At 42.1% G+C, this 26,916-nt stretch overlaps 1 protein-coding gene across 1 annotated transcript in view; it reads right to left on the bottom strand.

The window, feature by feature from the left end:
* Positions 1-3,430: 3,430 nt before the first annotated feature.
* Positions 3,431-26,916, bottom strand: part of ULK2 (unc-51 like autophagy activating kinase 2) — a 36,831-nt gene continuing 13,345 nt past the window's right edge. The window contains exons 7-28 of the mRNA XM_066563313.1: positions 25,839-25,912; positions 25,216-25,317; positions 24,844-24,902; positions 24,455-24,537; positions 22,428-22,478; positions 21,947-22,032; positions 21,180-21,351; positions 20,242-20,302; positions 19,919-20,011; positions 16,892-17,029; positions 15,352-15,497; positions 15,026-15,106; positions 12,031-12,317; positions 11,720-11,913; positions 10,975-11,084; positions 10,023-10,175; positions 9,071-9,279; positions 7,645-7,823; positions 6,661-6,779; positions 6,146-6,303; positions 5,377-5,512; positions 3,431-5,287 (exon numbers count right to left, since the gene is read on the bottom strand). Coding sequence (XP_066419410.1) covers positions 5,220-5,287; positions 5,377-5,512; positions 6,146-6,303; positions 6,661-6,779; positions 7,645-7,823; positions 9,071-9,279; positions 10,023-10,175; positions 10,975-11,084; positions 11,720-11,913; positions 12,031-12,317; positions 15,026-15,106; positions 15,352-15,497; positions 16,892-17,029; positions 19,919-20,011; positions 20,242-20,302; positions 21,180-21,351; positions 21,947-22,032; positions 22,428-22,478; positions 24,455-24,537; positions 24,844-24,902; positions 25,216-25,317; positions 25,839-25,912 — 2,759 coding nt within the window. The 3' untranslated portion in view covers positions 3,431-5,219. The remainder of the gene's footprint in view (positions 5,288-5,376; positions 5,513-6,145; positions 6,304-6,660; positions 6,780-7,644; positions 7,824-9,070; positions 9,280-10,022; positions 10,176-10,974; positions 11,085-11,719; positions 11,914-12,030; positions 12,318-15,025; positions 15,107-15,351; positions 15,498-16,891; positions 17,030-19,918; positions 20,012-20,241; positions 20,303-21,179; positions 21,352-21,946; positions 22,033-22,427; positions 22,479-24,454; positions 24,538-24,843; positions 24,903-25,215; positions 25,318-25,838; positions 25,913-26,916) is intronic.

The following is a 26,916-nucleotide window of genomic DNA, read 5'->3' as shown; positions in this document are numbered from 1 at the left end:
CTTTTGTGGTCAGCTGGCTTCACTAACACCTCCTGGGCTGTGGCTCAGCGTTTCACAAGCTGTAGCACAAATCTCAGCAGTAAACACCCTGCTGTGGAGAAGAATGACATGAGCAACTGCTAAAACTTGTGTGCAGGAGGCAACATGAGAAGGAAAAACAGGCTGGGCTTGACAGGGCCCTTCCAGGTGGTGTAAGGAGAAAAGCTGGGTTTGCATTGAAAAAAACATGGGTAGAAGCAGGAATGTTCCTCACAGGACCGTTGCCTGATGGAAATGCTCCCCGTTATCCTGTCAGCATCCTTGCAGGCACAGGAGGTTGGAGCTCTGTGCAGGCTCAAGGGAATTTGTATGAGGATTAGTGGTGCTGAAATCAGAGTAAAAGCCTGAGCTGTCAGCATGGAGCATTACACTGTGCCTGGGGAAACGGTGCTGCACTGCACCCACCCAGGCTGGCAGCACCAGCAGGGAGGTGGATGGATTCTCCAGAGCTTGTAAAATTCTCACCCATCAGGCCAGAGGGGTTTTCATGTCACAACAGTGCTGCTTGTACTTGGCAGCACACACTGGAAGCAAATATCCCAGCTCCCAGTTATCCTTTGCTGAAATGAGGCAGCATCCTGGGAGAGAGTCCCTTTTGGTCCTTATCAGGGACATCTTTTGTCCAGCTGGGGACAGGGAATAAGGCTGAGGGGCTTTTTTAGCTTTGCAGAGTCTCAGCTGGGTGAGACATGAGGATTTCAGGGAAGTGTGGGATCCTGAGTGAGACAGAGGAATACCCCGTGCTCCCCACGCCTGGGAGCTGGCAGTGTTTTTCTATTTTAATTCAATCACTAAGAAACAATAAAGGGAGCTATTTATGGGAAAGCAATGTAACTCCAGAGGAACTGGGAGGTGAGCAGTGCTGGGGAGGGCTCTAATCTCTGGTTACAGCAGCAAGAGGTGTTTTATTGAGAAGCTGAGCTCAAGATTCCCCCCTACCCTCACTCCTTGTAGCCCTCACCCCCCTCTTGGAGTCAATTAACAGCAAGCAGACAGGCTGCCCTGCCCTGGGGAGCAGCCCTTTGTGCTTCCAAAAGCACCCAGCAGAGCCTGGGAGAGGAGGACTTTGGTTTGGAAGATAAACTGTGCAGTATTTGGTTTCAAGAGTCCACCAAATAACGCAGCTGATCAATAAATGTCCTTTTAGCTGACACACCACACTCACAGAGCTTCAAGTTTTCAGCTACAGTCCTTAGTCTCTGCTTAAATGTCTGCCCAGTCTCAAATTTCAAATGTTTTCTGGAAGTCACGTAACCCAGCCAGATCCCAAACCCAAACAGCACTCGACCATAAAAGTGGGTACAGAAGATGAACAACAGGGAGAGGTTTTTGAGGAACCTACAGGAATCAATGCAGCTCAGTTCATTTATGGCATCACTTGTTTTGAAAGCTGGGGCTGATCTCACATTTGCCAGAAGGAGATACTGTGTCACACACAGCCCTGGTCTGTGGGCTGCATTGTGGACAGAGTTCAGGCCATGGAAAATGTGAAAGGGACACAAAGAAACAATGGGAATGATTGGCACAAGGGCTGCAACAAGACTCAACAGCCCCACTGGCACTCGGCTGGCTTGCAGGCAGCCAGGAGGGGGGAGCCTGCCCTGCACAAAAGCCTTTTGAAAAGGTGTTTGTCCCAAGGAGCAGCGCCAAGGCTTCCTTCAGCTGGGCTCCAGCTGACTTGGAGACCTCAGGAGAGGGGTTACCCTGATGGACTCCACTCCTCTGCAAAAAGGAGGAGCTGTAGGGGCACTCTGGGAAAAGCCACAGCCAGGAGCAGGGCTCGGGTCAGATGGGGAAGTTCAGGGTGAAAAGAGATTTGCTTAAAGAAAAAAAAAAAAAAGATAGTGGCAAGTAGAGCTCAGCGAAGCCAAAGGATCAAAATTTAAATTAAAAAGTTCCCCAAAATAGGAGAGGAATCAGGAATCAAAAAGGAGGTGGGTCAAAAGTCAGGTCACAAGCCAGCCTATCTGAATTTCAAAGCCTCAACAAGCTTTCCCTGCTCCAGATGAAAACCAAGTTTCCCTTTTTGGTGTAGCTGGGCACAGCACTGGGACATGGGTGAATCACAAGTTATTGCCTCTGAACCCTGAGGTGATGTGATAATAATTTTATGTAGCTGTACAAGATAATAGCAAGAACTATGCAAAACCCAGGCAGTCCCAGGAACAGCTCCCTCCTCAAAATGCTCCTTGGAATAACTTGTAGCATCCTAAGTTGCAAGTTAAATTAACAGGATTTCCTCCTCTGTGTCAGAGGAAGGGCTGAGAGTTCAGTTTATTGCTTATGAAAAGCAGCAAATGTCAGAATCACAAAGTGTTTTAGATTCCTCAGCTGACATTCTGTAAAATGGACAGAGTGGAGCAAGTGCAGAACACTCAAAGAGATGCTGGAGAGCTGAGCTAGAAAAGCACAGCAAATTTCTCCTTTCAAGTTCTATCTTTTAAAGGCTGGGGGAAAAAAAAAAAAAAGTATTTTTTAAAAAGAAGCACCTGCTGTTCAGCACGGAGAGCCAAAGACAGAGGACAGCTTCAGGATCTTTGTGGAATGAGTTTATGCAGAAAGACAGGCCATGAACATTGGTCTCCTCCTCCTCCTGAAAACAGCCAGCAAGAATAGCCCTTTTCTTCTCCTCCTGTTTGTGCAGCTGTAGCCTTGCTGGCAAGAGGGGAAGGAGAATGAGCTTGAATCCTGAAAGGAAAGAAAGAAAACCAACAAAACCCAGTGAGTTCCTGAGAAAAGCAGCCTATCTCCCAGACTTGTGCATTAAGGCTGCTGCTTTGTTCCTAGATTCAGGCTCAGACATATCATTAAGCATTCCCAGCTCACTCCTTCCTCATCCTCTTTATGTGCCACTCACAAGTGGAGGGGTTTTTAATAATAAATTGGGGAAAATTTGATAGTACAGCTGAAAAATACAATATCCACACAGCAGCTAGCACAGCACATCTCAGCTGGGCAGAGGGCACAGGCTGTGAGGTGAACAAAGCCCATTTTTTGTCAACTTTGGATAGAAATTGTAACTTCCTGCCAGCTTTTGTCAATTAGCTCTGTATTTGCTGTTCTGGCAGCCCCAACAGCTCCCCTTTGCTAGAAGCAACAAATAAGCACCTTGTTGAAAGATCATACAGCTGTTACCCAGAATCCTACTTAGCATTTTTGTCTTCCAATCCAAGTTTAAAAAAAAAAAGCAGCAGGGTTAAATTGTCTTGCTAAAGCCAGAGAAAAACAAACTCAGGGACACTTTGTGCCTGAGCTATCCAGAGATAAAGAACTCAAGGATGCTGCCCCATCCTGCCCTGCTGGGGGGAATATTCAGCAACTTCTTTACCCAAGCAAGTAGAGAATTTTTGCTAAATTTAACACCTCTGGTCACAGAGACACAGAAACTCAATTGTACCATAGAAACACTTCTAGTGTCAGTATTTATTTTTACCTTAATATACATTTATACAGGCCATAATAAAAAGGCTATAACGCAACAGTTCAGTGAGTTATTACCTAGTTCCAAGAATAATGCATGCAATTACAAAGGAGAGGTAGAAACACCGTATTAAAGACCTAAAAATACAAACATTATATAAACAAACACTTTCAAATTAACTGTTGGAATTTCATACAGATAAATAAGGTAAAAAGTACATTACTCTGTCAAAGTAAAGGAAACACATGGTTATCCCAACACTGAAACAATATTTTGATGTGTAAGCCCTGTACAACTTTGTCAAATAGTTCAGACCACTGTGTTTAAGAGGATTAAAATGATTTTGTCCTGGAGAATGGTTTATTCAAGTATTCAAGCAGTTGAGTAACAAAAAAGTCCCCAAAACAAAGTATAGGAACCATTTCCAGAGAAGCTGATCTGCCCAAATACTTTGCAAATCGCTGTCCTGATGATCTCATGGGATGCTTGAAATGACAATGCCTATAAGGCTAAATGAAGCTTCCCACCTCTCCCTCAAAATGCACACAAAATAATCCTGATTTTTCACACACTCTATATGTAGAGATTCTACATCATTTTATCAGCATCTCAAACCACAACATTATTTTCTGGTTTGTTTTTTTTAATCTTTTTTTTTTGCATGGTTCCTTGCAGAACCTTTCAGTTTACAGTATTTATTGTAATACTGCCCAAGAAACAAACTACAGAGAACTGTCATTACACCCCTAAAGACTGCAGGCATTAATGCACATACTGCATGCACAAAAAGATGCAACCAAATCTATAGAAAAAGCAAACAACCAGCAACTCAACATTGCTATTACTGAGAAAGTCCAGAGCAGTAGTTACTCAAGTATTAGACAAATAGGTATAAAATGGAAAGGTTCACATGAATACAAGTTTTTACACAGTTTGTTTGAAAGTCTTCTAGAAGCTACATTTGAAATTCTGAAAAGAATTTTATGTACACTGAAATGAAATTCAGCCAAGTCCATTGTGCCTTCTTTCTCTAGATTTTTTTTTTTAATATAGTTCTTCAAAAATGAATATACAGTTTCTTTAGTAAATTAGTGCAAAACAAAATATTTTGGAAGAAGATCATCAAATAGTATCCACATCAGCTGAAAACCCCCTGGGGATTTTGCACAGATGGAGGGAATTTCTTCCATCCCCACTTTTCCCCTGGGATAAGAGCGTGTTTGCCATCCCTTGATATGACAACCTGAGCCATGTGTACAACAGGTGAGCTCCACACAAGGCAGCTGAGCCCCAAAAAGCTTCAAGCAGCACTTGCACATGGTTAGGGTTTCCCAAATTCACTCAGCCACATTTTACTGAACAGCTTAAAAATTCTTGAGGGAATCTTCTGAGGGAAATGTCTTTTTTTGTACCTGATGCAGAAGGATCCTCTCTCTAAAAACCTCACGAGGGAAAAACAACAAACCCCGATCATTCAAGTTCAAAGCACACGTACAAGGATCAGTTTGAAACGTGAAGAGAGATTCTTTTAAATTCTGTTGCTAGGAAGGAAAAGGAGCTGCTGGATTGGTAAGGCAAGTGTACTTTTGGAATTTCTCCTCTTTGAATACGCTGCTGTTTCTTTGGTAGTCACCACAGAAATGTAAGAATCATCTTCCACATGGGGCAGAACAAGGACAACAATGAAGCTGTAGTGAAAAAAGTGCAGTATCACTGATGTGGTCCCTTATGTTCACACCATCTGGTCCTCAGGATATTCCTACTGCTCATACACAGCCACTGTGCTGTAGCAGAGTGCAGAAAGCCTTCGCTCGATGCTGGATTTATCTGCAGGGAGAGGCACAACACAGGTCATCACCAGACTTATTTTACAATGAATTCATTCCCTGTAATGTTCATTATTCAGCTGAACTTACACTTGTGTACATTTTCTATATCTGCAGGGTCTTGCAGTATTTTAGTCAGTCCCTCAAGCAGCAGGGCTGCCTTGTGGTATCGATATGTGATATCCTCAGTTTGCTGGAACATCTCATCCAGAGCTGCTGACTGCACCTGCAATCAGTCAGGACAGTCAGCTTCACAAACTCCATTAGGCAAGCAGCAAAATGAAAAATGCAGAATTAATCACCTAAAAGTGTCATTAAGAAACTCTTTTTCAGCTTTGATTTAGCTGACGTGTTGTTGTAAAACTAAGACAACAAAATGAAGGTGGAACTAGATGATCTTTAAGGTCTCTTCCAAATCATTATGTGATTCTGAGAGGACACAGCACCTGTGCTGTGAGAATATTCTGCACAAAAAAATCTATAAAAGCATTTTTGATATGAATAAATATGCTCATTCCTACATCTGCATTCTCTTGTAAAGAAATGAATTAATTGTGAGAATATTCTGCACAAAAAAAATCTATAAAAGCATTTTTTGATATGAATAAATATGTTCATCCTTACACCTTGCATTCTCTTGTAAAGAAATTAATTAATTGTGCACAGCACCACCATTATCAGGGTTAAGCACAACATTTGTCAGAATCTTTTGTGTGACACAAGAATTCCCTCTCATCACCAAAGCAGTGAACTTCCCTGTGTGGCCACTGAAAAGATCAATTCTATTTTCTGGTTCTGTAGAAGAGATCTGTGAGAGAAGGCAGCAATTCCTGCAGTTCAGGGAAGAGGAGGGACTCACCATTTCCACAGCACAGTTGTAGATGAGTTTCTCTGCAGTTACACTGTTGATTTCATCAATGAACCTTTGCTTGTCCGAAAAAAAACGATTCAACTTTTCTGTCAATTTTTTGCACATTCCAATACAGAATTTGTATCTCTCATTGAGGCTTTTCACAACTGGGAGAAAGGTAAGAAGAAATTAAAAAAAAACCCAAACAAACCCAACAAAACCCAAACAATTCAGCCTAAGTTCAGCTTTGCAAAGTGAACTCATGTAAACTTGTAGTTTTAGTGTTTATTTACTCCACCACTTCTATGACTCGAGTATCTATCAAATAATTTCCATTTCAAGTTAATGAATACCCATTTCCTAACTGTTTCTGGCTGTTTACTATGAGAGTTGTGTAATTCTACATATCTACAGTTCTCCTGCAGAGAAGAAAAACAAAACAAAGGTTGCAACTTCAGCTTTCTGAGTGATGTATCAGCAAAAAAAATTCACAAGCAAAGCAAATTAGATGATGTTGCATTTACCTTGCTTAACAGCAGTGGATGGGTTCAGTTTGCCAGATTTGACCTGTGCTTTGGCAAGATGCAGAGAAGATGCCAGTAACTGGGCAGCTTTCATATACAACACCAGCTGCTCCACTTGTCTAGGGAGAAAAGGGGAAAAAAAAAGTAATTTATGCATCAAAATATCTTTTTTGAATGCATTCAAGCCAGGGGCAGACATCACTTTTTAATCACAACACCCCACAGGACCCAGCAGCAGCAGAAAAGGAAGACAGATGTTTAAAATGCAGTTCCACCCCTCCCCTCCCTTCCTTTCCCTTCACAAACACTCTGTCATGGGGTGAGGGGACATCTGCTCATTTAGGAGCTGCAGCAGCAAAGACAAACTGCTTTAAATGCAGACATTTGAGAAAGGAGCACTTATTTGTGGGGACTCTCTGCCCGAGGTCAGTGTCTCACCACAAGGGACAGGGTGTACTTTTCATTTCCTATCCCCCTGGAATTCTCAGTTGTGAAAAGCAAACACTTGACAGGGGTTTTCTGTTGGGTTTTTATTACTTCAGGAAGAAGGCAGGAAGTAGAACTGCCCTTTCCCACCACTTCAAACTTCTCATATTTCTCCTTGCTTTTGATTTTGTATTAGGGCTGACTGACTGTTTTTTCCAGTGAATCCAAATTTGGACACTTCTTCTCCCCTCCCAAACTCCACCTCAGGGCTTCAGTCAACAGGAAGGGATGAGGGCTCAGATCTGCCAGAAGCTGGTACACAAATTTCCATGCTCAGAAATGCACTGCTGCACCTCAAGCCTGAGCTCAACACCTACCCCAAAAAAGTGGCAGACAAGAACAAAAACTTTTGTCTTTGCTCTTTCTGATCTATCTTTAGTTGTTAAAAAAATAATTCTTATAAAGATTTTCTACAGGAAAGCAATCACTCCCAGCAAAAAGGACAGAATTTCAATACATTTTTAAGTGTTGGCTCTTGACCAATGACTGCAAACTCACCCCCATTCCTTGCTGAGCTGGCTGATCTGATCCACAACGATGCTCTCCTGGATCTGGTACAGTGACACAGCAGAAGTGCACAGCTCTGGGTTTCCCCCTCTCACTGCTGTCAGATCCAGGACACACTCTGTAAATGTCAGCATCATGTTCAGGTGACGCAGTGTGTCTGTGTGCTCTCTCTGTTAGAGGGAAAGATGACAGCAATTTAACCCCTCTGAGCCATCAGCCACATTTAAAACTCTTGTTAATCACTTAAAGATTTCTTGTTGTATCAGTTCTGTGCAGGAATCACATTGTGCTAGAGGCAGCATTAGGGATGACACAACCAAATGGGCCCCAACAGATCTGAACTTGCTCTTTTCTTTGTTAATGAATTCAAGATAGTGTAGCTTATACTTTAGAGTCTTTCAACAAAGCCAAAGGAATTGGTACATGCAGTTCTGTGTTGAAACCTGAGCAACTAAAGGAATCACAAGTTGGACAAATTACTTATTTTATCATCAGCAACACAAAAGTATGTTTAGCACTTGGGTGAGGAGCCAAGAGGAACATGTGGCTTTTATTATGTAATAGACTTAATACCTACAAAAGAACTGATCTGCTTCACTAATTTACATTTGGTTCTGGAATTAAATTGTGTAAAAAGGTGGTTGTTAGCAAAGTTTACACTTCAGACTAAAAACTTCAATTGGAGTGAGCAGCTCAGTGCTGCTCTGTCAGTAAAACACACAGTACACATGCAGAGTTCCTCCTCAAAAAGAAGCCTTCAAAACAAATCAAATGTATCTTAGCAATGTTTATAATATTTTAATTAATAATACAGGTCTAAATGCATTTAAAATTCTATCTGTGGGAAGAATACAGTGTACTGGTAAGCATTCATGTTATTAGAGATATTCAATAGGGACCCAAACACCTTCCAGCAAGATGTGAATGAGAAACCAGAACAGCAATCTGTCTGGAGAAATGTACACTCCAAGAATAGCATTCTGGTGAAAGACCACCCCAATTTATGTTTTTAAAGTGTCACTCCCCCACACATCCTAAAAAAAATATAGGACAGTCTTCCCACAAGTAGGATTGAAGTCATTCCCTGACTGTGAGGAAGGAATGAAATGCCCAGAGGGGCATTTTACTGTCAGCACCCACAGCCACTGGCATTTACAGAGGCCTCTCTGGGAGGCTCTGGTGCACAAAAGCAGCCATGTTCCTCTGGTTACCAATTCAAACATATGAAATGCCAGCAATAACTACCAAAGAGAAACTGGCAACTACTGATACAGCAATATTTTCAAGATCCTAAACAAAAAAACCAACAAGTGAGACAGCACAGAGCAAACTACAAAGCACATCGAGCAACCCTGATTTACCACATCTGTACCAGCAACATCACACATTAGAAAACATGAAATGATTGTTTTTATACCTCCATTAAAGTTTCCTCAGGCAATTCAGGAGCTTCAAAAGTGATAAATCCCTCTAGGCTGGGAGGGGAAGTACCATAGGGGATGTACTTCAGACTGGGAGCTGCCTCAGCCCCCGGAGGAGAGGAGCCCATGTAAATCCCAGGAGGAGAGCCCATGTACACACGGCCACTGGTGGAGCACAGAGACCCTCCAGAACTGTTTGATCCCACTGCAAGAAAAATAACACACACACATTCAGTCTGATCCAGCACTGGGGCTGTGGGTGACAGCAAGGGACACGTGAGGAGCCAGCACAGAGACCCCATGGAAGGCTCTCCCCACTGCTCCTGCCTGGCTCTGCAGGGAGTGCAGAGGATGAGATGTAACAACAGTGACAATTCCTGAAGTTCTGGATTCATGGCTGACAAGGACTGCAGCTTGTGCTGTGGTTCACACTGCCCACCTGAACCCTTCACATTGAGCTCTTTGGCAGCACAGATATTTGATGCTGGCTGATATTTGATATTTGGCTCTTGCCAAACTGCAGGCAACTCCCACCCCTGGTGTGCTGCTCCTGGGACAATGCATGGCAGCAGGCAAAAATCAGAATTCTGACTTTCCCTCTCCACCTTTGCCATAAAGATCACACTCCCAGCGAGGGAGTAAAGCTGTGTACACAGGAGGTTACTCACTGCTGGATTGTAAATCTGTGCCTCTGACCCTCTTTAGGGGAAAAAAGCAGAAACCATCTGATATTAATCTGTAAAGCTGTGTACACAGGAGGTTACTCACTGCTGGATTGTAAATCTGTGCCTCTGACCCTCTTCAGGGGAAAAAGGCAGAAACCATCTGATATTAATCTCTACTTTCCACAGCACTTTTACTGTGCAGGGCAGCGATGAGTCCCCAGAAGTGGACAAGCCCAAGTGCTGCCTTTGAGAAATGTCCACACAAGTGCCAGGAAAGTCTTACCTGAGGTGGTTCTGGTTCTGAGGACCATGTGGGTGCAGGTGGGAGGGGTGGCACTGCTTGGAGGGGACCCCACAGTGAACATGACAGCCCGAGAACTTGCCCCACTTGCCATGGATGGAGTTGCCATTGCAATTCCATAGGCTCCTGCTGGAGCTGGGAGAGAACATTTCAGCAAGTCAGTCCTTATTCCATATAATCACACCAAGAAGTAATTATATGCAGCAAATTGGAGCACTGCAACACAACGTGCTTTGATGCAGTTCCAAGCCCTGGACTAAGTTAGAAGTTCTCACAGGAAATAAAAGAGGCTGAGTGGACAGTCTTGGTGAGACACAGACAGTCAAGGTGCAGCTTCATGTATATTTTTACCTTCAATATCTCAGTGTTCTACTCTCACCCAGAAAAGAGCAGCAGAGACTCCCTGAGAGCCTGAAGATGTCAGTTTTGCAGCAAAAGATACAGCAGAAAAATTCTAAAAGCAGATTGTGACAGGTCTGGAGGCTAAAGACCAGCCCTGTCTGCAGAGCTCCTTCCACCTGCTCAGAAGAGAGAACTTCTGGTGGTGGCAAGGGACAAGCTCAGGGAGGAGAAGAAAAAAACCCAACCAAACACCCAGAGTTATATAAATTTGCTTTCATACGAAATCAAGGGGGAAAACGAAAAACCACAAATGCTAAATTACCAGAAAATCCCAAACCCCTCCAGCCAGCACAGGCAGTCAGATATTTCTGTGTTTAGCACAGAAATAAGTATTTTCCTGTCTCAGTTATTTTTAAAGCTATGCTAAAGAAATGGAACAGATCCCCTTAAACATTAAAAAAAGCCTTCTGTGCTGAGGCTAAAAATTGTCAGAACCAATTCTCCAAGCTGGAAGCAGAACTGTGATCCAGCTGGCATTCCATAAAAACCCAGGCACAGGGAAAGAGCTTGGATGCATCCCTCTGATCCTCACCTGTATCCATTGGCCTCTCTGTGTTGAGGCTGTCTGTACTGCCTTGGTATAACTGGCCCCCAAGGGTGGTCTTTACCTGTTGATCTGACAGCTTCCCAGTACTAACAGACCTGGACAGGAAAACACACAAATTCCCCAAAAAAAGGGTTATTCAGGAATATCATCCAACTTGCAAAAAGGATAACTAAGATTCTTGGTATTTACTACAGAGAATTTTTTAACAAAAATAGAAAAAGTATTGCAATCTTGCTTGTTATCATGGGTCTTCTAAAATAGAGCAAACCATAAAAATAAAGAGACCTTTTTCTCTTGAAAAATTTATATTGCAAATTTTGCCACAGAGATTTTCAAGCAAAAATTCTACAGGCTTTACAGAGGCAATGAAATTCCAGATTCAGCTAATCAAAACAAAAGGGAACTAGACAGCAACACAAAGTGCTCCAGGAAGTCTCTGCTATATTTATAGCCAGTACAAAACGTTTCTGTTGCACACACCAAACCTCAGCATCCCCTCACAGCTTTTTCACCCTCTGAGAGTTGCTGTGTGCAGTTCTGCTGCCCAGCTGCCTCCCCCAGGGATGCAAAGTTTCTCCTAAAGCAAATAGGAGATCTCTAAGTTATCATTTAAACAGAGAGCTTTGGGAAAATATCTCTTATAAACACTTCACCTACTCAAAGATACCCCTTCCTCTTTCAAAATTCGGCCTGGAATTTGATGAAATGTTCTGTTCCTGGCAGTGCCTACCTGCCAAAGGTTGTTTTGCTGTGCTGCTCTCCTGCCTGTTTGTCAGCTGCCTGGCTGGAGTGGAAGTGGCTGAAGTCCCTTGGCTCAGTGATATCTTTAGGCTGCAGCGGCGTTTCAGCCAAGCCCTGGCGATTTGCCAGGGCCAGCAAGTTGGAGGATGCTTGAGTTTTAGGTATTTTAAAAGGAGCTGTTGCCTTTAAGAATCAAGAGCAAGAAAACACACATTAAAAAAAAAAAAAAATCAAAGTTAGAACCCTGAAATATTCTTGTTTTCATGCACTGTGTTAGTGAGAATTGGAAATGTACCAAACCTTTGTGGGAGAGCCGATGATTGTTGGCAGGGGGGTTTTGAAGAGCCAGTCTGAGCTCCTGGGAGAGGATCCCATGTGCTTGGTGGGGGATGTCCCCAGGCTGCCTGGCCTGCTTGGCTGTGGAGAATGACTGTATCCATAGCCAGCATAGGATGGGCAAACTGGGTCTGAGTGCTGCTTTCTGAGCTTCTGCTTGTTTTGGTAGATATCTGTGAGAGTAGGAGCGCTCTGCAACCTGGCTCCCATCAGAAGTGACTGTGGGGACTGAGATGGTGGGACAGGAGAACCTGTGGAGATGACAAACAAGGTAAAATTCTACTTGCAGTGCTTGCAAAATATATTGATAAAGCCCAAAATCCCAGAGAGCAACATTAAACTGCAAATATTGAGATGTGTTTGATCATTAGCTCACTAGATAGCAAGGAGAATGGATTTGGCCCATGGATTGTTTGAACTATTGCTACACCACACTGATGAGACCTCCAAGCTGCCAAATGGGCACCATTTCAGGCTGACAGCTGTCCTGGCAGCTGCAGAACATCTGGCAACCTGGACCAAGACAAATAAAGTGGTTGGATTCAGCAGAAATGGCACAACCAGCACTGAAATCCCAAACTGAATAGAGGTTCTCAAGGCCTGGAATGATCTTACAAACAAGAGTGTGAATGGGACATTGCATGTTAATGACTTGTTTTGTGTGTAATGGCTTCATTTACAGACAAAGGCAGCTCATGTTCCTGCAAGAAAACTAGGAACTAAAAAGAACCAAATTATTCAGATGGAACAGTTTGGGGACATGACTTTGAGCAGTTGTTTATTTTTCAGTCTGTCAGACTGAATCTTTTTTTCAAAAGCTGACAGAGGAAGTCCACACTTAGGTACGAGTGCAGTTTCTCTTAAAGCAAATGGCAGAGCTCTAACATATCGTTTAAACAGAGGGCTTTGGGGAAATAACTATATTTATAAACACTTCACCTACTTAAAGATGACCCTCCTCTTTCAAAATTAGGCCTGAAATGTGATGAAATGTTCTGTTCCTGGTGTATGTTTGTATGTCTCATGATAAGGAACTGTGCAAAGTTACAAACAGTACATGAGACTTCAGCATTATGGTCACAGCTTCCCAGAGAAAATGCCTGCCTGTAACCTCCAAGAACTGACACTGAAGTGAGTTTCACTCATGTTTTAAGAAACAAAAAAAAGAAAGAGGGAAAAAACTGAACCATACAACTAGAGAAGGTTTTTTTAAAGCTGGCCACAAGAATCTTCTGAGAGAGGCTTCATTTCATAAATGTCTGCTCAAAAAAAACACCCCAAACTTCTTGCAGTTTGCTCAAAGTGCCCAGCTGTTACAACACATCCTTCAGCCTTCTTAAGTCCATGCTAGATTTTGAATATGAGCCACTTCATCTTGATTTCATTCCACTCCATTAGGCAGTATGTTTCAGAACAGCCTGTCTGCCTGCAGCTCTAGCAGAGGGATCAAGTCTATTTCTCATTAATTTCCCAGCCAAGAATTTGCTTGCCTGAAATCCCTCTGCTTGTCTGTCTCACAGCACTGAGGGAAGTCTTCACCTGTAGTTTTAGAATCAGTCTGAAATCTCACTGGTTACTGTTCCAGTGCTGTTGGCACCCCAGGGAAGGCTCCTGAATTAAAAGTGTGTCCTCTGCTGCCACTGGCAGCAAGAACAGCTCAATTAGTTCAGAAGCTACATTACGAAAGACATCTTCAGTCCTTAGAAAAATCTCAGTTCAGATGACCTCACCTCACCCAAAGCAAAAAACTGCTTCCCATAGCCATTAAAATGCTGAGAAACAGACTTGCTGCAATTTGTGGTATTGTACAAACAAAAATACCACTGCAGTCATTTCAAATTAAGAAGTGAAACTAAGGAGAAAAAAAAGAATGCAGAAAACATATGAAGGAATGAAACATTAAAGCCCCTGCCAGCCACAAAAACAGTGCTGTGGTGTGCTGCAAGTTGGTTTGATACTGGCAAAAGGCACTAAACCAACAGCCTGACAAAACTCTATCCAAAGTAAAGTTGCAACAAGAAAAGTAAATACAGTGTTTTGTATTCTCTTCACACATACCCCTTTTCACTTTTTAAGAGACCATTTCATATCTAAGGATTCACTCATTCCTTTTGTTGAGCCAGCCAATGGCACAGCAATCATCAAGGCAACTTTTGAGACACATCATAGAACTTATTTCATATGGATGAAAGCATTCCCAGACATGTCTACTGAAAGAAGTGAAGGCTCTATCATGCCCAGATGGCTTTGGACAAGTGTTTAAACAGGAGAAAAACTCACAATACAGTTTCAATATCAAATCACAAAAAGTCAAAATAAAAAGTATAACTGGTATTTTAGCTAGAGGAGAAAATGCACCCAAAATGTGCACAGAGCAGAAGAACAAGTTGCTGAATTGCATATTCTTATACTCAATCCTTCTGGCATTACAGTGCAATTCCATCTTTAACAGTCTCAGAACATCCTCAAGTCCTATTTCTTCTTGATCTTTTTTTTTCCCTGCTGGCATGCCATGATGATTTATGACTTGCAAAGCTTGCTGACTGCTTAGCAACAGGAACATCAGATCCCAGCCGATTTCCCAAGGGAATGATGAAAACGTGTTGCATGCTGTGCACTGGCAGCCCTGCCTCCCTTTTCTGAGAACTGGCATGACAGAGCTGGTCTATCAAAAGCAGATTCTCAGAAGCATGTTACTACCATTCATTAGAAACCAGCCCTGGTTAAAGACAGGCTTCATCAGAGTTGTTTTTCCATCCTGAGAATAAGAAATTTCAGTCGCTGTCTTATTGTGTAGGGAATTAGTTATGGGCAAAGGAGTCACAAATGGGCAGTTTCCACAAAAACTCAGTGTCTCCTATTAACCCATTCTAATGTGTGTTGGCTCTCCTATCCCTTCACAAAATGCTCTAGAAGCTCTATCAAAACAATGCTGATTGCACTGTCCAAAGTCACTCACCTGAGAAGTTTCTACTCCTTGATTCATGTCCTTGGAGTTGTCCACAACAACAGTGCCCAAGCTGCTCAGGTATGGTTCCAACTATGCAAACAAAACCAAAACGTGGATTTACACTTTCTACTTCACTTACAAAGCTAAAACAAGTGAAAACCTAGTTAGTTTACTTCTGTGAGCCATTTAACAGAAATTATTTCTGCACACGTGACCTGGCTGGGCATGTTGCGATTTAAGATTAATTTCATGCAAGAATCAAGAGTTCTGAATGACTGCTCCAGATAAAGCTCCAGATAAAGCTTTCCTAATTAACTGAGCATTTCTGTGCTTACCCAGTGGTGAAGGAGAGTATGGTCTGGAGGATCCTGTGGACAGCCTGCGCCCCACGGCCTGGGCAGGGTCAGCAGGCACTGGGGAGCACGAGCCCATCTTCATGAAGCCCATGGGGCTGGTGTTGGAGCGCCTCACCACGCCGGCTCTGCAAGGGAAAACAGGGCTCACACACACGGGGCTCTCCTGGAGATAAGCTTCAGCATCCCCCCTGAGGAGCCTGATCACTTAAAGGAAATACTGCTGTTTCAAGAGAAAGCTAGGAAGTTAAGCTTTCCATACTGACAATAATCAAGATTTAATTCCCTTTGTTACCACACTTTTAAATGTTGAATGCCATAATAGTCTGTTAACTGGAGAACATTAAAACAGACTTCCTTAGTACACTCTAATCTTCAAAAAGTTGGTCATCAATTTCTTTTATTTCCCAACCAAGTATGTGGCCACATTTCTCTTCACAGAGAAAAGCAAGGCACAGCTTCCCAAAGATTTTCTGGGATTCACATTCTCTGAACTCAGAGAAAGAAGAAACAATTCTTATCTCATTGACTGCTCCTGTGTTTTGGAACAAGCAGAATGCATTGGAAAAGATTATTCACCTGAAAGAATTTGCTTGATTGGATTCTGGTGTGAGTGTTTTGATTCATTAACCAATTGAATCCATGTGTGTGTGTCAGGACTGTCAGCTGACAGTTGAGTGCTTGTGCAGATTCAGTGTAATATAGTATAATATAGAATAATATAGTATAATAAAGTAATTAATTAGCCTTCTGATATCCAGAGAGTCAGATGCATAATTTTCTCCCCTTCATCGGGAGTGCCCTGCTTTTACAATACAAGTATTGCTTAAATTCCCGTTTTTTAAACAGCAAAGATTCTGACAAAATTTTCATATTGTGTCTGAAAAACATATCAGATAACTGAAAACAGATTATTTAAGGGAAAGTCATTTCCCTGCATGTAGCAGCTATAATCAAATCAGGGATCCTGGAAAAAATGTGCAAGAAACCCTGGGTTTTGTTTTTGTAAAGATCTCCAGAGTTCTGAGTAGTCTATTTATGAGTCTTTGACCTTCACCAGCCTGATCTTGTAGAGCACAAGGCAGAGAATAAGCCTGGCTCACTAGAGCTTTGTAATGAGACAAGCTGGTTAACTGGCATGCCAAAAATTGTTTCCTTGATATTCTACAGAACAAAGCATTCATCTCATCACTACATGTGTGAAAACAAACCAGAACTTATTACTGACATTTCAGTTCATGATGTAATGCCATGCAATACACAAAGAGCAGCAAAAAAGCAAGGCTTCATCTTTTTACCTTCTTGGGCTGCATTTTGAGTGAAAGAACAAGCTCAATTTGTTTTCATGAAATATTTCAAGTGCCCATCCAACAATCTTGAGACTGTGAAGGGCTTTCATTTGTTATCATTGAAACATCTCTTTAGCGTGGAAAAAACGACATTAACGAGAAAGCAGGGACATCTGCCAGGGTACAAACACCAACCAGAGCCAAGAGAAAGGAGTTAAAAAGCCCATCCTCACCTGGGTGATCCGTGGGGGTTTGACACGGGGCTGGCAGTGGAGGAGAGGTTCTGTTCTATGCGCTGGTAATTCCGGAGCTGGGTGGGAACCGGGATCGGCGCCGTCTCGCTGCGGGGGGACACGGAAGGCTGACAGTGCCTGGAGTTGGAAGGTGTGGAGACAGGAGATGAATACAGGTAGGCAGGTCTCACTCTGTCAGAATTGTACTGTAGGAATTTGGAGGAAATCTAGGAAACAGGCAAATGAACTTCTTCTGTGCTCCCTGCTGAGATCTCTGCTCGTCCTAACCCAGCTCCAATGCTGCACAGAGGAGGATCAGGAACTGTTCAGCACTCCCTGCCTTCCCTGCACTGCCTGGGATCACACAGAGCTGGGACTCAGCCCTTGGTCACACATCACTGAGATCTCCAGATCCCTCTGACTCCCTGCCAAGCCGCCTGCTGTGTTTACCACACTTGAAAATAGTGTTCTAGGAAAACCCAGGGACAGGAAGTTCAGAGCAGGGCTGGAATGTGGACAAAAGCCACCAAAGCACAGGCAGAGATATCCCCAGAGACATCATGAACTTGCAGGAGGAAAACATGTTATGTAATGTAAGAACCAACCCCTGGCAGGGGGAGCCAAACCACACACCTGAACATTAATCCACAGATTCCAAGTGCAGATTGCCCAAGTTCAGCTGGAGTGTCAGTGACCTGCCTCAGGGTGGTTCCCGACTCAAAGGGACTCAAACCACTGCATGTAATCAGTAACCAACACTTTTAAAGGAAAACAGAATTCAACTGAAAGAATTTCAAACAAATGGGCTGTGTGGAAGATAATAATTTTGCTATCTGGTCTTTTATTGACCATGTCTTTAAAGAAAGATCACAAATTCTTAGAAGAAATGTGAAAAGAAATTCTCTAGAAGACAGGCAGTTACAAGACTCACTGCCTGGCTCCAGCTGAACAGAAATCTGGGTTTTTTTACTGTAATTGTCCTATTCTCTTTGCTACCACTTAGAATGAAATATTACTTCCTAATAGGCACAGAACTTCCTTAGCAAAAGAAAAGTTGGTCCTGCTGTTGCCACCCAGTTTCTGGATCCCACAGAGTAATTTGGAAGCTGGCTGTGGACACACAGTCAGCAGAAAGCCTGAAAACTTCCAGGCAGGGAGAAGGACTCCCATGTGGAAACCACAGGAAGGCTGTGGGCAGCCTGCCATGACTACACAGCACACTCAGGGAGCCTCTCCCCAGGAGAGGGAAGCAGATGTTATTTAAACTGTGGCACTGACACTCAGGAGACCATGAAGGCACTTCAACTTTTAAAGAACTCAGCACAGAAAATGCCTTTCCCTGCTCTCAGCTGTGTGAGTGGGGTGCAGAGGCACAGCCCCACCAGGGCTCCCCAGCTCAGGCCCAAAGCTGAGCTCTGGCCAGGCATCCTCCAGTCTGATGTGGTCTGTGACCAGTCAGAGAAAATGCAGTACAGATGGGTGCAGAGCTGCATGCAAATCTTGTTTCTCTGAAGTGCAGAGGATAAAACTGATAATAAACCACAGCAGAGTGAACCACCTCGACCTAATCTGCCCATTCTGGCTGGAGACTGTCTGTGAAGACACACAGCATAACTATGGGCAAAATTAATTCAGTTTCATCAGTTAATCAGAAGGATTCAGTTTCACAGGGCATAACCTTTTGTAAAACACCAAAAAACCAAAGTGAAACAACCTACAAACAATGAACGAAGATTTGCCAGGAAATAAAAAACCAAACCCCAAACCAAAGCAAGCATCTTGTAGAATATCAGACACACACTCTGCTTTCTTCAGACCATGCCTCATGCAGCCCCAAATGCAGTTACTGAATTAACTCAGCCAGTAATTAAACTGTTATAGTACAGAGTGTGAACAGTAAGCACCTGTTTCTCATCATGTGACAATTTAGCTCTCAGTAATGTACAGATAACAAAACTGGCATATTTTCATAACATTTCTAACTCCAAAAACCCTGCCTGACACAACTTTAAAAAGGAAAGAACAGTGTATTTATACTACATTGCAGATGGTCAGTTCAAAGCAAATGGGTCTCTACAGGCAAAGCATCCCCATTATCTGCCCTTAACCATAAAACATGAGGCTAAAAGCTGTATCGACAGCCCCTGTCAGCACATTTCCCCCACTGCACAAAGATCAGCACAAAGTAACAAACTTTTCTTGTGACAAGCATTTCTAAACAAATAATGCTGACTTGCAGCCCTCTAGCACTGGCACAAGCCAAAAATGCACCCAACATAATAGCTTTATTCCCCAGTTAGCCACTCATCCTCTTTCTGTTTGTACTGAAAACATCATGAAATTCATCACTTGAACAAATTCTACTTAGATATTCCATGAGTAGGTAAACATCATAATTAAGCTTTATATTTTCCAAAGTAACACAGGAAAGATTTCAGGCCCCACTGATGAAAATCGGTTCTATTTTAAGCCAGCAGAAACTGAAGCCTACAGCCATAAGGAAGAAAGGGGACTAATTACCAGTCCTGCTGAAGGAAAACCTGCAATACATGTTTAGCTCCTTCATGTGACTTTGGCATCTTGTGAGACACAGCCATGCAATTCACAATCATCACTTGCACAAAAGCCACACCCAGTGACCAGACAAACCAAGCCAGCCACCAGACACAAATCCACTGCAATCTGGGCTTTCAAAGTTCCTCTTTCCTCCCAACCACTTTGTAAAATGTATCTGCATTCAACATCTTGACTCTCTCCATGAAGGCTGTGCTGTGCATCCCAACACCAAAAAAGACAAGGCAGTTATGTCCCTAAATTTCTGCTTTTAAACAGCTCAAAATTAAAACAAAGACTGCTCTCAACTCCTTGAGGAAATCTTTTGGGGGTGCACCAGAGAAGACATGAAGGGTAAAGAGCCTGGAAGAAAAGAGGTCTGGCTTCTATTTTAGTCCAGTTTCACAATTAAAAAAAGAAAGAAATGAAGCCAAACCCATAAAATAGCAGAGAATCTAAGGCCACATCACACACCTGTTAGCTGTACCAGAGGCAGCACTTCGAGAAGAGGCTGTGGATGGTTTCTGTACAGTTCCTGAGCTTCCAGAAATAGTTAATGGTGACTGCCTGTGGAAACAAAAGCCACTGTCTAAAGACAGCTTCTCACACCAGAGAAACTCTACTGGGCAGCAAAACTTCCTGAATTCAAGCTGTTTAGATACTCAAATTCAATTCTTGTTTATCTTTCAGAAAGTCCACGGAGCTATGACAACCCCAAAGCCCAGAACCCCCTTGTGCAGCTGCAGCACCAATTTTAGAAGAAGAGGTTTCTTTTGGAAGAAGCTCAGCACACCTACCCTCCACACATCAAGAACTCACTGGAAGCCCGCCTGCCAGCTGCTCCCAAAGGCATATCATCTGCAGGAGGGAACACATGAAAACCCACATCAGCAAGCAGAATCAGGAAAAAAATAATTAGATCTTCCATATTGCTGTTGTAGAGAAAAACATTTCTGTGAATATATGAAAGTTTCCTACACAAAAGGTTTTGTGTAGGAAAACATCTCAAATGTGACCCCCCCCAAGAGAAATGGAACTGGGGAAGGGAGTTCTTCACCAAGTTATTTTGCTGTTTGTTTGTGGGTTGTTGCCATATTAAGAAGAATTTTGAAAGAAACTCCATTGTGTAGGAGCACAAGGTATCAGCACTGGGATGTTTACAACAATGGATGGCAGAAGCCCTTCAGGCAGTCATTTAGTCAAATATTTACCACAACTGCTGGCATCATCCAGAAATCAGCTGACTTTGTGCAATTCAGGTTGGGACCATGTCATAAATGTGCTACATCCAAGTTTTTCCTTTCTATAAGCCCAGGCTGATGTTTTACCTTTCATGTTCAGGTTTTATGTTTACCTACTCCTGTTATTTAAAGCCCTAGAGCATGAGCTATAAACGTTCAGTGAGTCTGGAGGAAACAAAGAACTCCAAGAGAATCCTTGGGTCTTTTATCACCAGTTGTTTACAACTGAATCTCTTCTACTGCCAAGCCTCACTATTTTCCATGACTTTAAACCACCCCTATTGCATGTCTGGCTGCTCAATTGAAGATAAAAATGTCCCAGATAGACACACAGCACCCAAGAGTTTCCTTCCAAAGAGGAATCAAACTACATAAATTAATTTCAATTTGAATTCTGACACATCTAGAGCAACGAGAGCCAAAGAACAACAGGAGGTAGAAGTGTATTATGAATGAAAATTGGGTTGAGATGTAAAAATAAGAAAGGTTCTTACATGAATGGTCTGAAGAGATATTGTGTGGGACAAGAACAAAGTCATCTGTGTCACAAGAGGAGTTCTTGCTACTGGTACTGGCAGAGTCTTTAGAGACCTGAAGATAGTTAGGAGGACCCAGTGGAGGGGAAGACAAATTTTCTTCTTGAATGTGCTGCATGTCTGGCAGAGACTGGAGGGGGTGGTGGGAAAAAGAAAAGTTACAAAAACCCACTGAAAATGCAGTGATTCACAAAGTAGAAATGCTTTTGAACTATGACATTTCAAACACTGGAGAGCTCTGCAGTGTCAGTTTAGACAGTTCTATACTGATCAGGCTGTGAGTTTAAACAACTGGGATTTATTCAATCATTCCTGGTGATACAGATGTACCTGTTCCAAATGTCATATAAAACTGAAGTCACTGCTTTGTAATAAGGGGCCTTAGCCAAAAGGGCCAATTCAAAATTTATCTGTAACAGTCATTATATTGGAAACCATACCAGAATATCTGAAGATTTGCTGCTCTAGCATTTGATATTTGTATGAGGTTTTTTTACCTTAACCAAAAAGAACAACAAAACCCCCACAAGATACAACACAAGGAACAAGAGTGCACCACAGTGTTAATGGTATTTAAGGAAAAGACAGGGGTGTTCCTTGCTCTTTGCTCCCAAACATGACAGTTTACAGTGTTCAAGTATTAAAAGATTTTAAAAATTCATGAATTCTTGGCTAGACATTACAGAAAATATTTTCTGGAGATTGTTGTGTAACACAGAACTTACTGGAGGAGAAGCAAAGCGACAAGGAGAGCTACCACAGGAACTGCCAGAGACTGAGCCTGGGTATGTGGGCACTGGTACAGGACAAGCTAGAAGAGAAAAACCCAGAGGGGGGGGGAAATAAAAAGTGACTAAGACTTCAAAAGGCTGAATTTCAAACAAATTTCCTCACTGCTTCTCATTCATAAGCCCTTACACAGCTTATAAGAACAGCACATCCTCAATCACATGAGGGTATTTAAGTTCAGTGCAAACGTCAAAAGAACAAGTAAATAAGTATCACATTTCACTCTGGCATAATACAAGGAAGGATTCAACACTCAGGCTCATAATAGAGCACAACAACAGGCAGGCTGAGGAAAATGTCTCATAAACACTTAGTGTGATATTTGGCAGATCTTTTTCTCCCTCCCAGCCTGCAACATTCATCATTCACACAAATAAGTGAAAAAAAAAATCCCCAAAATCCCAACTAACTACTTACATTTTTTCACTGTTGAAATGTGATCCAGGAAAGGGTGGTTGAAAAATGCTTCTGTAGAACAAGAAACAACCACCATTGTGAGTAGATGTACAAATGACAGAATTTACAGACTGTATTGCAGATGGTGATAAATGGTTGCATTCCCAGAATCAACACTGCACAGCCACAGGGTGAAGAGCTTATAAAAGATTAAAGCTGTCTATGGTATGTGCTGCTATAGAGTTTGGAAAGGAAACAAGAATCAATTTAATAACTTCAAACATCAGTCAGCAAGGCAAATCAGACTGAATCACTAGAAGAAATCTTGTGACTGCACTTAAAGCCATGTACACAAGAAACCTCCCTATACTGCTGAGGAAATTGTGTTTTCTGTGGTAGTAATTCAGTTGTAGGCTGCTCTTCAAAACAATGAGCATTTTTCACACCAGACACTGAAAGTATTTTCAGCTCTGCCTTTCCCAAGGATTGATTTATTTTTGAAGCCATTAATGCTACACCTTAGGTGGCAAAAAAGAAAATCACAGTAGAGCCATTCTCCTTTCCACTTCCCAACAGCAGAACACGACCTGTGCAGACAATTCATGGCATAAAGCAGAATTAGACACCACTTCTTTAAAAATTTCCTCAGTGAACTCCCTGTTGTTACATTAGAAATACTTTGCTTTTGTTGTAAATGGATATCCTGAAGCACTTTTAATTGAGCATAACCAGTTGGCCACTAAGTTACATGGAAAGTTTTGTTCTGCAAGGAGCAGTGTTCAGCTGGTTCAGGGAATTTGAGGGTTGGTGGGAGCCAGCTGCTGAGCTGGGTGAACTTCAATGTCCTAACACTGGAGGAAAAACAATGCTGTGCCTCAGACATAAGCAAATAACAAGGAGAAAAAAAAAAAAAAAAAAAAGAGAAAGAATCTGAGGCCTGGAGTACGTCCCTTCCTTCAGCAACACTTTTCCCCATGACCTGATAAGGGAAGGAATCCAGCTGTAATGCCTGAACAATGCAATTATTCACTTGAACACAGGGATCAGGTGCTCTCCAGCTTTGGTACAACACCTGCTGTTCTACTTCGTATTGCTGGAAGATCAACAACATTTCCCGTGCTATTTTTACTTTAACAACAGGCCACAGGGCTCTGCTAGAAACTCTCCCTTTCACTCCCTTTGCTAAGCACATTCCAGAGCAGCCCCTTTGAGGCCCTTGAAGTGGCTCAGCCAAGGAAAACATGACTTTCAGCACTGCCACTCTGCTTTCTATTTTTCTTTCGAAGCACAAACGCTTTCTCCCACCACCACAAGTGATACAGTGAATTTCCCATGTTTGAAGAAACTGTAGGGATCAGCACACCCAGAGTGCAGAGTGGAATCAATTGCTCACAGCCCATGTTTGTGAAGTATTACTTCTCCTACATGTAGAGACTTATATACTGACCAATATAATTTGTGACATTCTACCCAATTATCGTGAGTTTTTTCTGGATCTGAACTAAAATTTTAAGATGAACATTTCCTGGCAGCTATGATAAAACTGCATTAACAAGTAGTGTTATAAAATTTAAATAAGCAGCATGAATATCATGACATACAAGATGCAGCTAAGAAGAATTAATCAAGATGTAACTGTTCAAGAGTGTTTCCAAAGAGAGCTCTTCCAGTACATGGAAATCAGAAATGTTTGCTCCCAGTCTGATGCTAAAACATCACTTAAAGTAACAGAAATAAGATTTCAACACAAAATTTAAGGTATAGCAGTAAATCCTTGAAGGAAAGGGCACAATTGAAAGAATTAAACTGATTTATACTTCACTACTCAAAAACAAAGTCATGATTTATGTGCATCACTTCATACAGACAGTAGTTTTCCAGTGATTTGTTTTAGCTACTCTGCCTTCTTCATGAAAACAGAGAAGAAAAAAACCACTTTACTTCTCATGTAATTGGTTGTGGACAAAAGGTCAAGATAATTATTCTGGTCACATGAATATAACTAACAAGGAAAGTCAAAAGAGCAAGAGGAAAAAAGAAATCCATACCAAAGTCCATTCTGTCCTTTTGGTTTCTCTGAAGCAAACCCAACAGCAGGTCAGCCAGGTAAGCTGATGTTTCCCTAGGAATGCTGCACACAAGAGGAAGTAAAACATCCATTAAATGTAATGCATGCATTGAATAATGCATAGCACATTGAATTGCAGGAAAGCAGCATTCTGCCACGTCCCCAAGTCATCACCATCTGTGCTTTACAGCCTTAGTCCATTTAGTTTCAGCTGGGTACAAAGCAAGGTGCAACATGATTCACAGGTATCACACTACATCCTTGCAAAGATAGCAACAGCAAATATTTTTATGAATCCCAGGCATTCCCCAAGATGAAAAAGTGTTCAATCAACAAGTGTAAGTGACAGGAAAGGCCATGGTGACATACCTAGGAATCAAATTCCTGTTCTTTTCATAAAACATTCTCAAATCTTGAGGACTATTGGCCTGTCAAATAAAAATGTACATTAATTAAAGCTCGGTTTCATGGAGGAAATAGCTTTTGTTCCTAAGCACACATACACAAAAAGGAGACTTTTGCATATGGGCATTAAAGGAGAAAACACCAAACAGAGCGCTGAGGCTCCTTATTTATGTATTTCCTCTGGATTGAACACACTCCTCATGCAGACTAAGCACAAACAACTTCTCCCTTGGCATTCTCAAGCAGACATCACTTGCTTCTGTTTTCCTGACTAGAAGCAAGAGCCCCAGGAATGTCCTTCAGACTGAGAAGAGGGAAAAGGAAAGGAAGTGTTACCTGAAAAGGTGGTTTTCCAACAAGACACTGATAAATCACAGTTCCTATGCTCCACAGATCTGCTTTAGCATCATAGTGTTGAGACATAATCACTTCAGGGGCCTGGAAAGAACAGCAAATTCTCAGAAGAGAAAACAAAACCAGGAAAGCCACAGCAATATGAATCTACTGTCAGAGCAGCATTATCTGAGACCACTTCATTGTAAGAGAAAATTAACATTTTCATGTGCATCACATGGCTTGAGAGGGACCAGCTCCATCTAAACTGAAAGCTGAGCTTCAAAACCACAAAGAAACTAGAAATGCTGATGTTCTGAAGAAAGCATCCAGCATTTGGCATGTTTGGCAAGAAGAGGGACATGTTATTTACTTGGCTTCTGCAGTTCTTCTTCTGGACAAAGAACCACCAGGAAATGATTGATGTCTCTCTGATTATAACAATCATGGTCTGCAAATCCCAAGGAAATTAAAAAAAGGTAGTAAAACCATGGAAAGGGGAACTGCACTCTGTTCCTGATCCTTGTAAAGCAACATGAGGCATTTGCCAATCTGCAAGCAGTCAATTATTTTGTTTTGGCAGGAGAATGTTTGAGACAAGCAAGATCATGTGAAATATCCCTTACCATGTACATAGGGGAACCACACAGAGTTGCAGCCATCATGTTGCTGTGCAGATAACGAGCAAAGCCAAAGTCAGCTGTGTAAAGAACAACCTTGGTCAATGAAGAGAAAGATAGTTTTCAATTTTTTACAGTCTAGAAATCACCTGTCTCTGACTGAAATCTGCCACAATTAACAGAGGGATTGAAAAAAGACAGGTTTAATATCTAGCCAGCTACATGGAATACTAGAATCTTTGTCATGCTGAAAGAATAATGGATTATCTCTCAAATGAGCAAGCCAAGAAGCAGCAGTGACATCATTTCCACAAACTGCTGCTCAGGCACCTCCCCAGCTGCAGAACAGCCTGTCTGGCATCAGCAGCAAAGGATTAAAGTCACTGGCTAAATATAAATGGCTCATTAAGAGTGATGAATATACAATCTGCCTGCAGTGAAATCACATCAGGTACAAGCTGAAGAAGTCAAGTTTCAGGTGCCTGAATTTTCCATGCAGGCAAAAGCATCTGAAGCTATCAAGTAAGGACAGCAAAGGAAGAAGTTTTGTCTTCCCTGTGCAGTTTTTGAGCAAAAGCACAGGAATGAACTTGTTTAAAACAAGGTAGCTTTAAATAACAGACAACAAGGAGTGATTAAAACTCCTGAAGGGGCCTCTGCAGAGGAGTTTGGTAGTATCATGAATATTTGACATCTCTCCCCGGTTACAAGGCCAAACCTCCCTTCAGCCATGCCAAAAACAGGTCATAACCTTCATTTCTAATCCTCTCAAATAACCCTTAGGAGGACCTACCACTAAAAAAGAAAACAGCTGGAAATGCAATTGGAGTCTTGCATACACAGAATTTTAATATGGGTTAAAGGCTACTCCCAGTTTCAAAAGTTAGATTTATACCTAATTAAAATAGTTTAGTACTAGAAACATCAGCTAAATAGATTTGTCCTGCAGATTTAATCAAACAGGTCTTTATGATTCAATCTTTTTTCATCCTGAGAACACAGCACAGCATGAAGCTCATCATTCTTGACTTGCTGTCTGATTTGCATCAATTGAATACACTCCATATGCAGGACTTGAATTGGA

The sequence above is a fragment of the Molothrus aeneus genome, chromosome 20 (assembly GCF_037042795.1).
Source record: "Molothrus aeneus isolate 106 chromosome 20, BPBGC_Maene_1.0, whole genome shotgun sequence".
Lineage (NCBI taxonomy): Eukaryota > Metazoa > Chordata > Aves > Passeriformes > Icteridae > Molothrus > Molothrus aeneus.
Note: the sequence above shows the minus strand (reverse complement) of the source record. Positions and strands in the feature narration are given on the sequence as shown.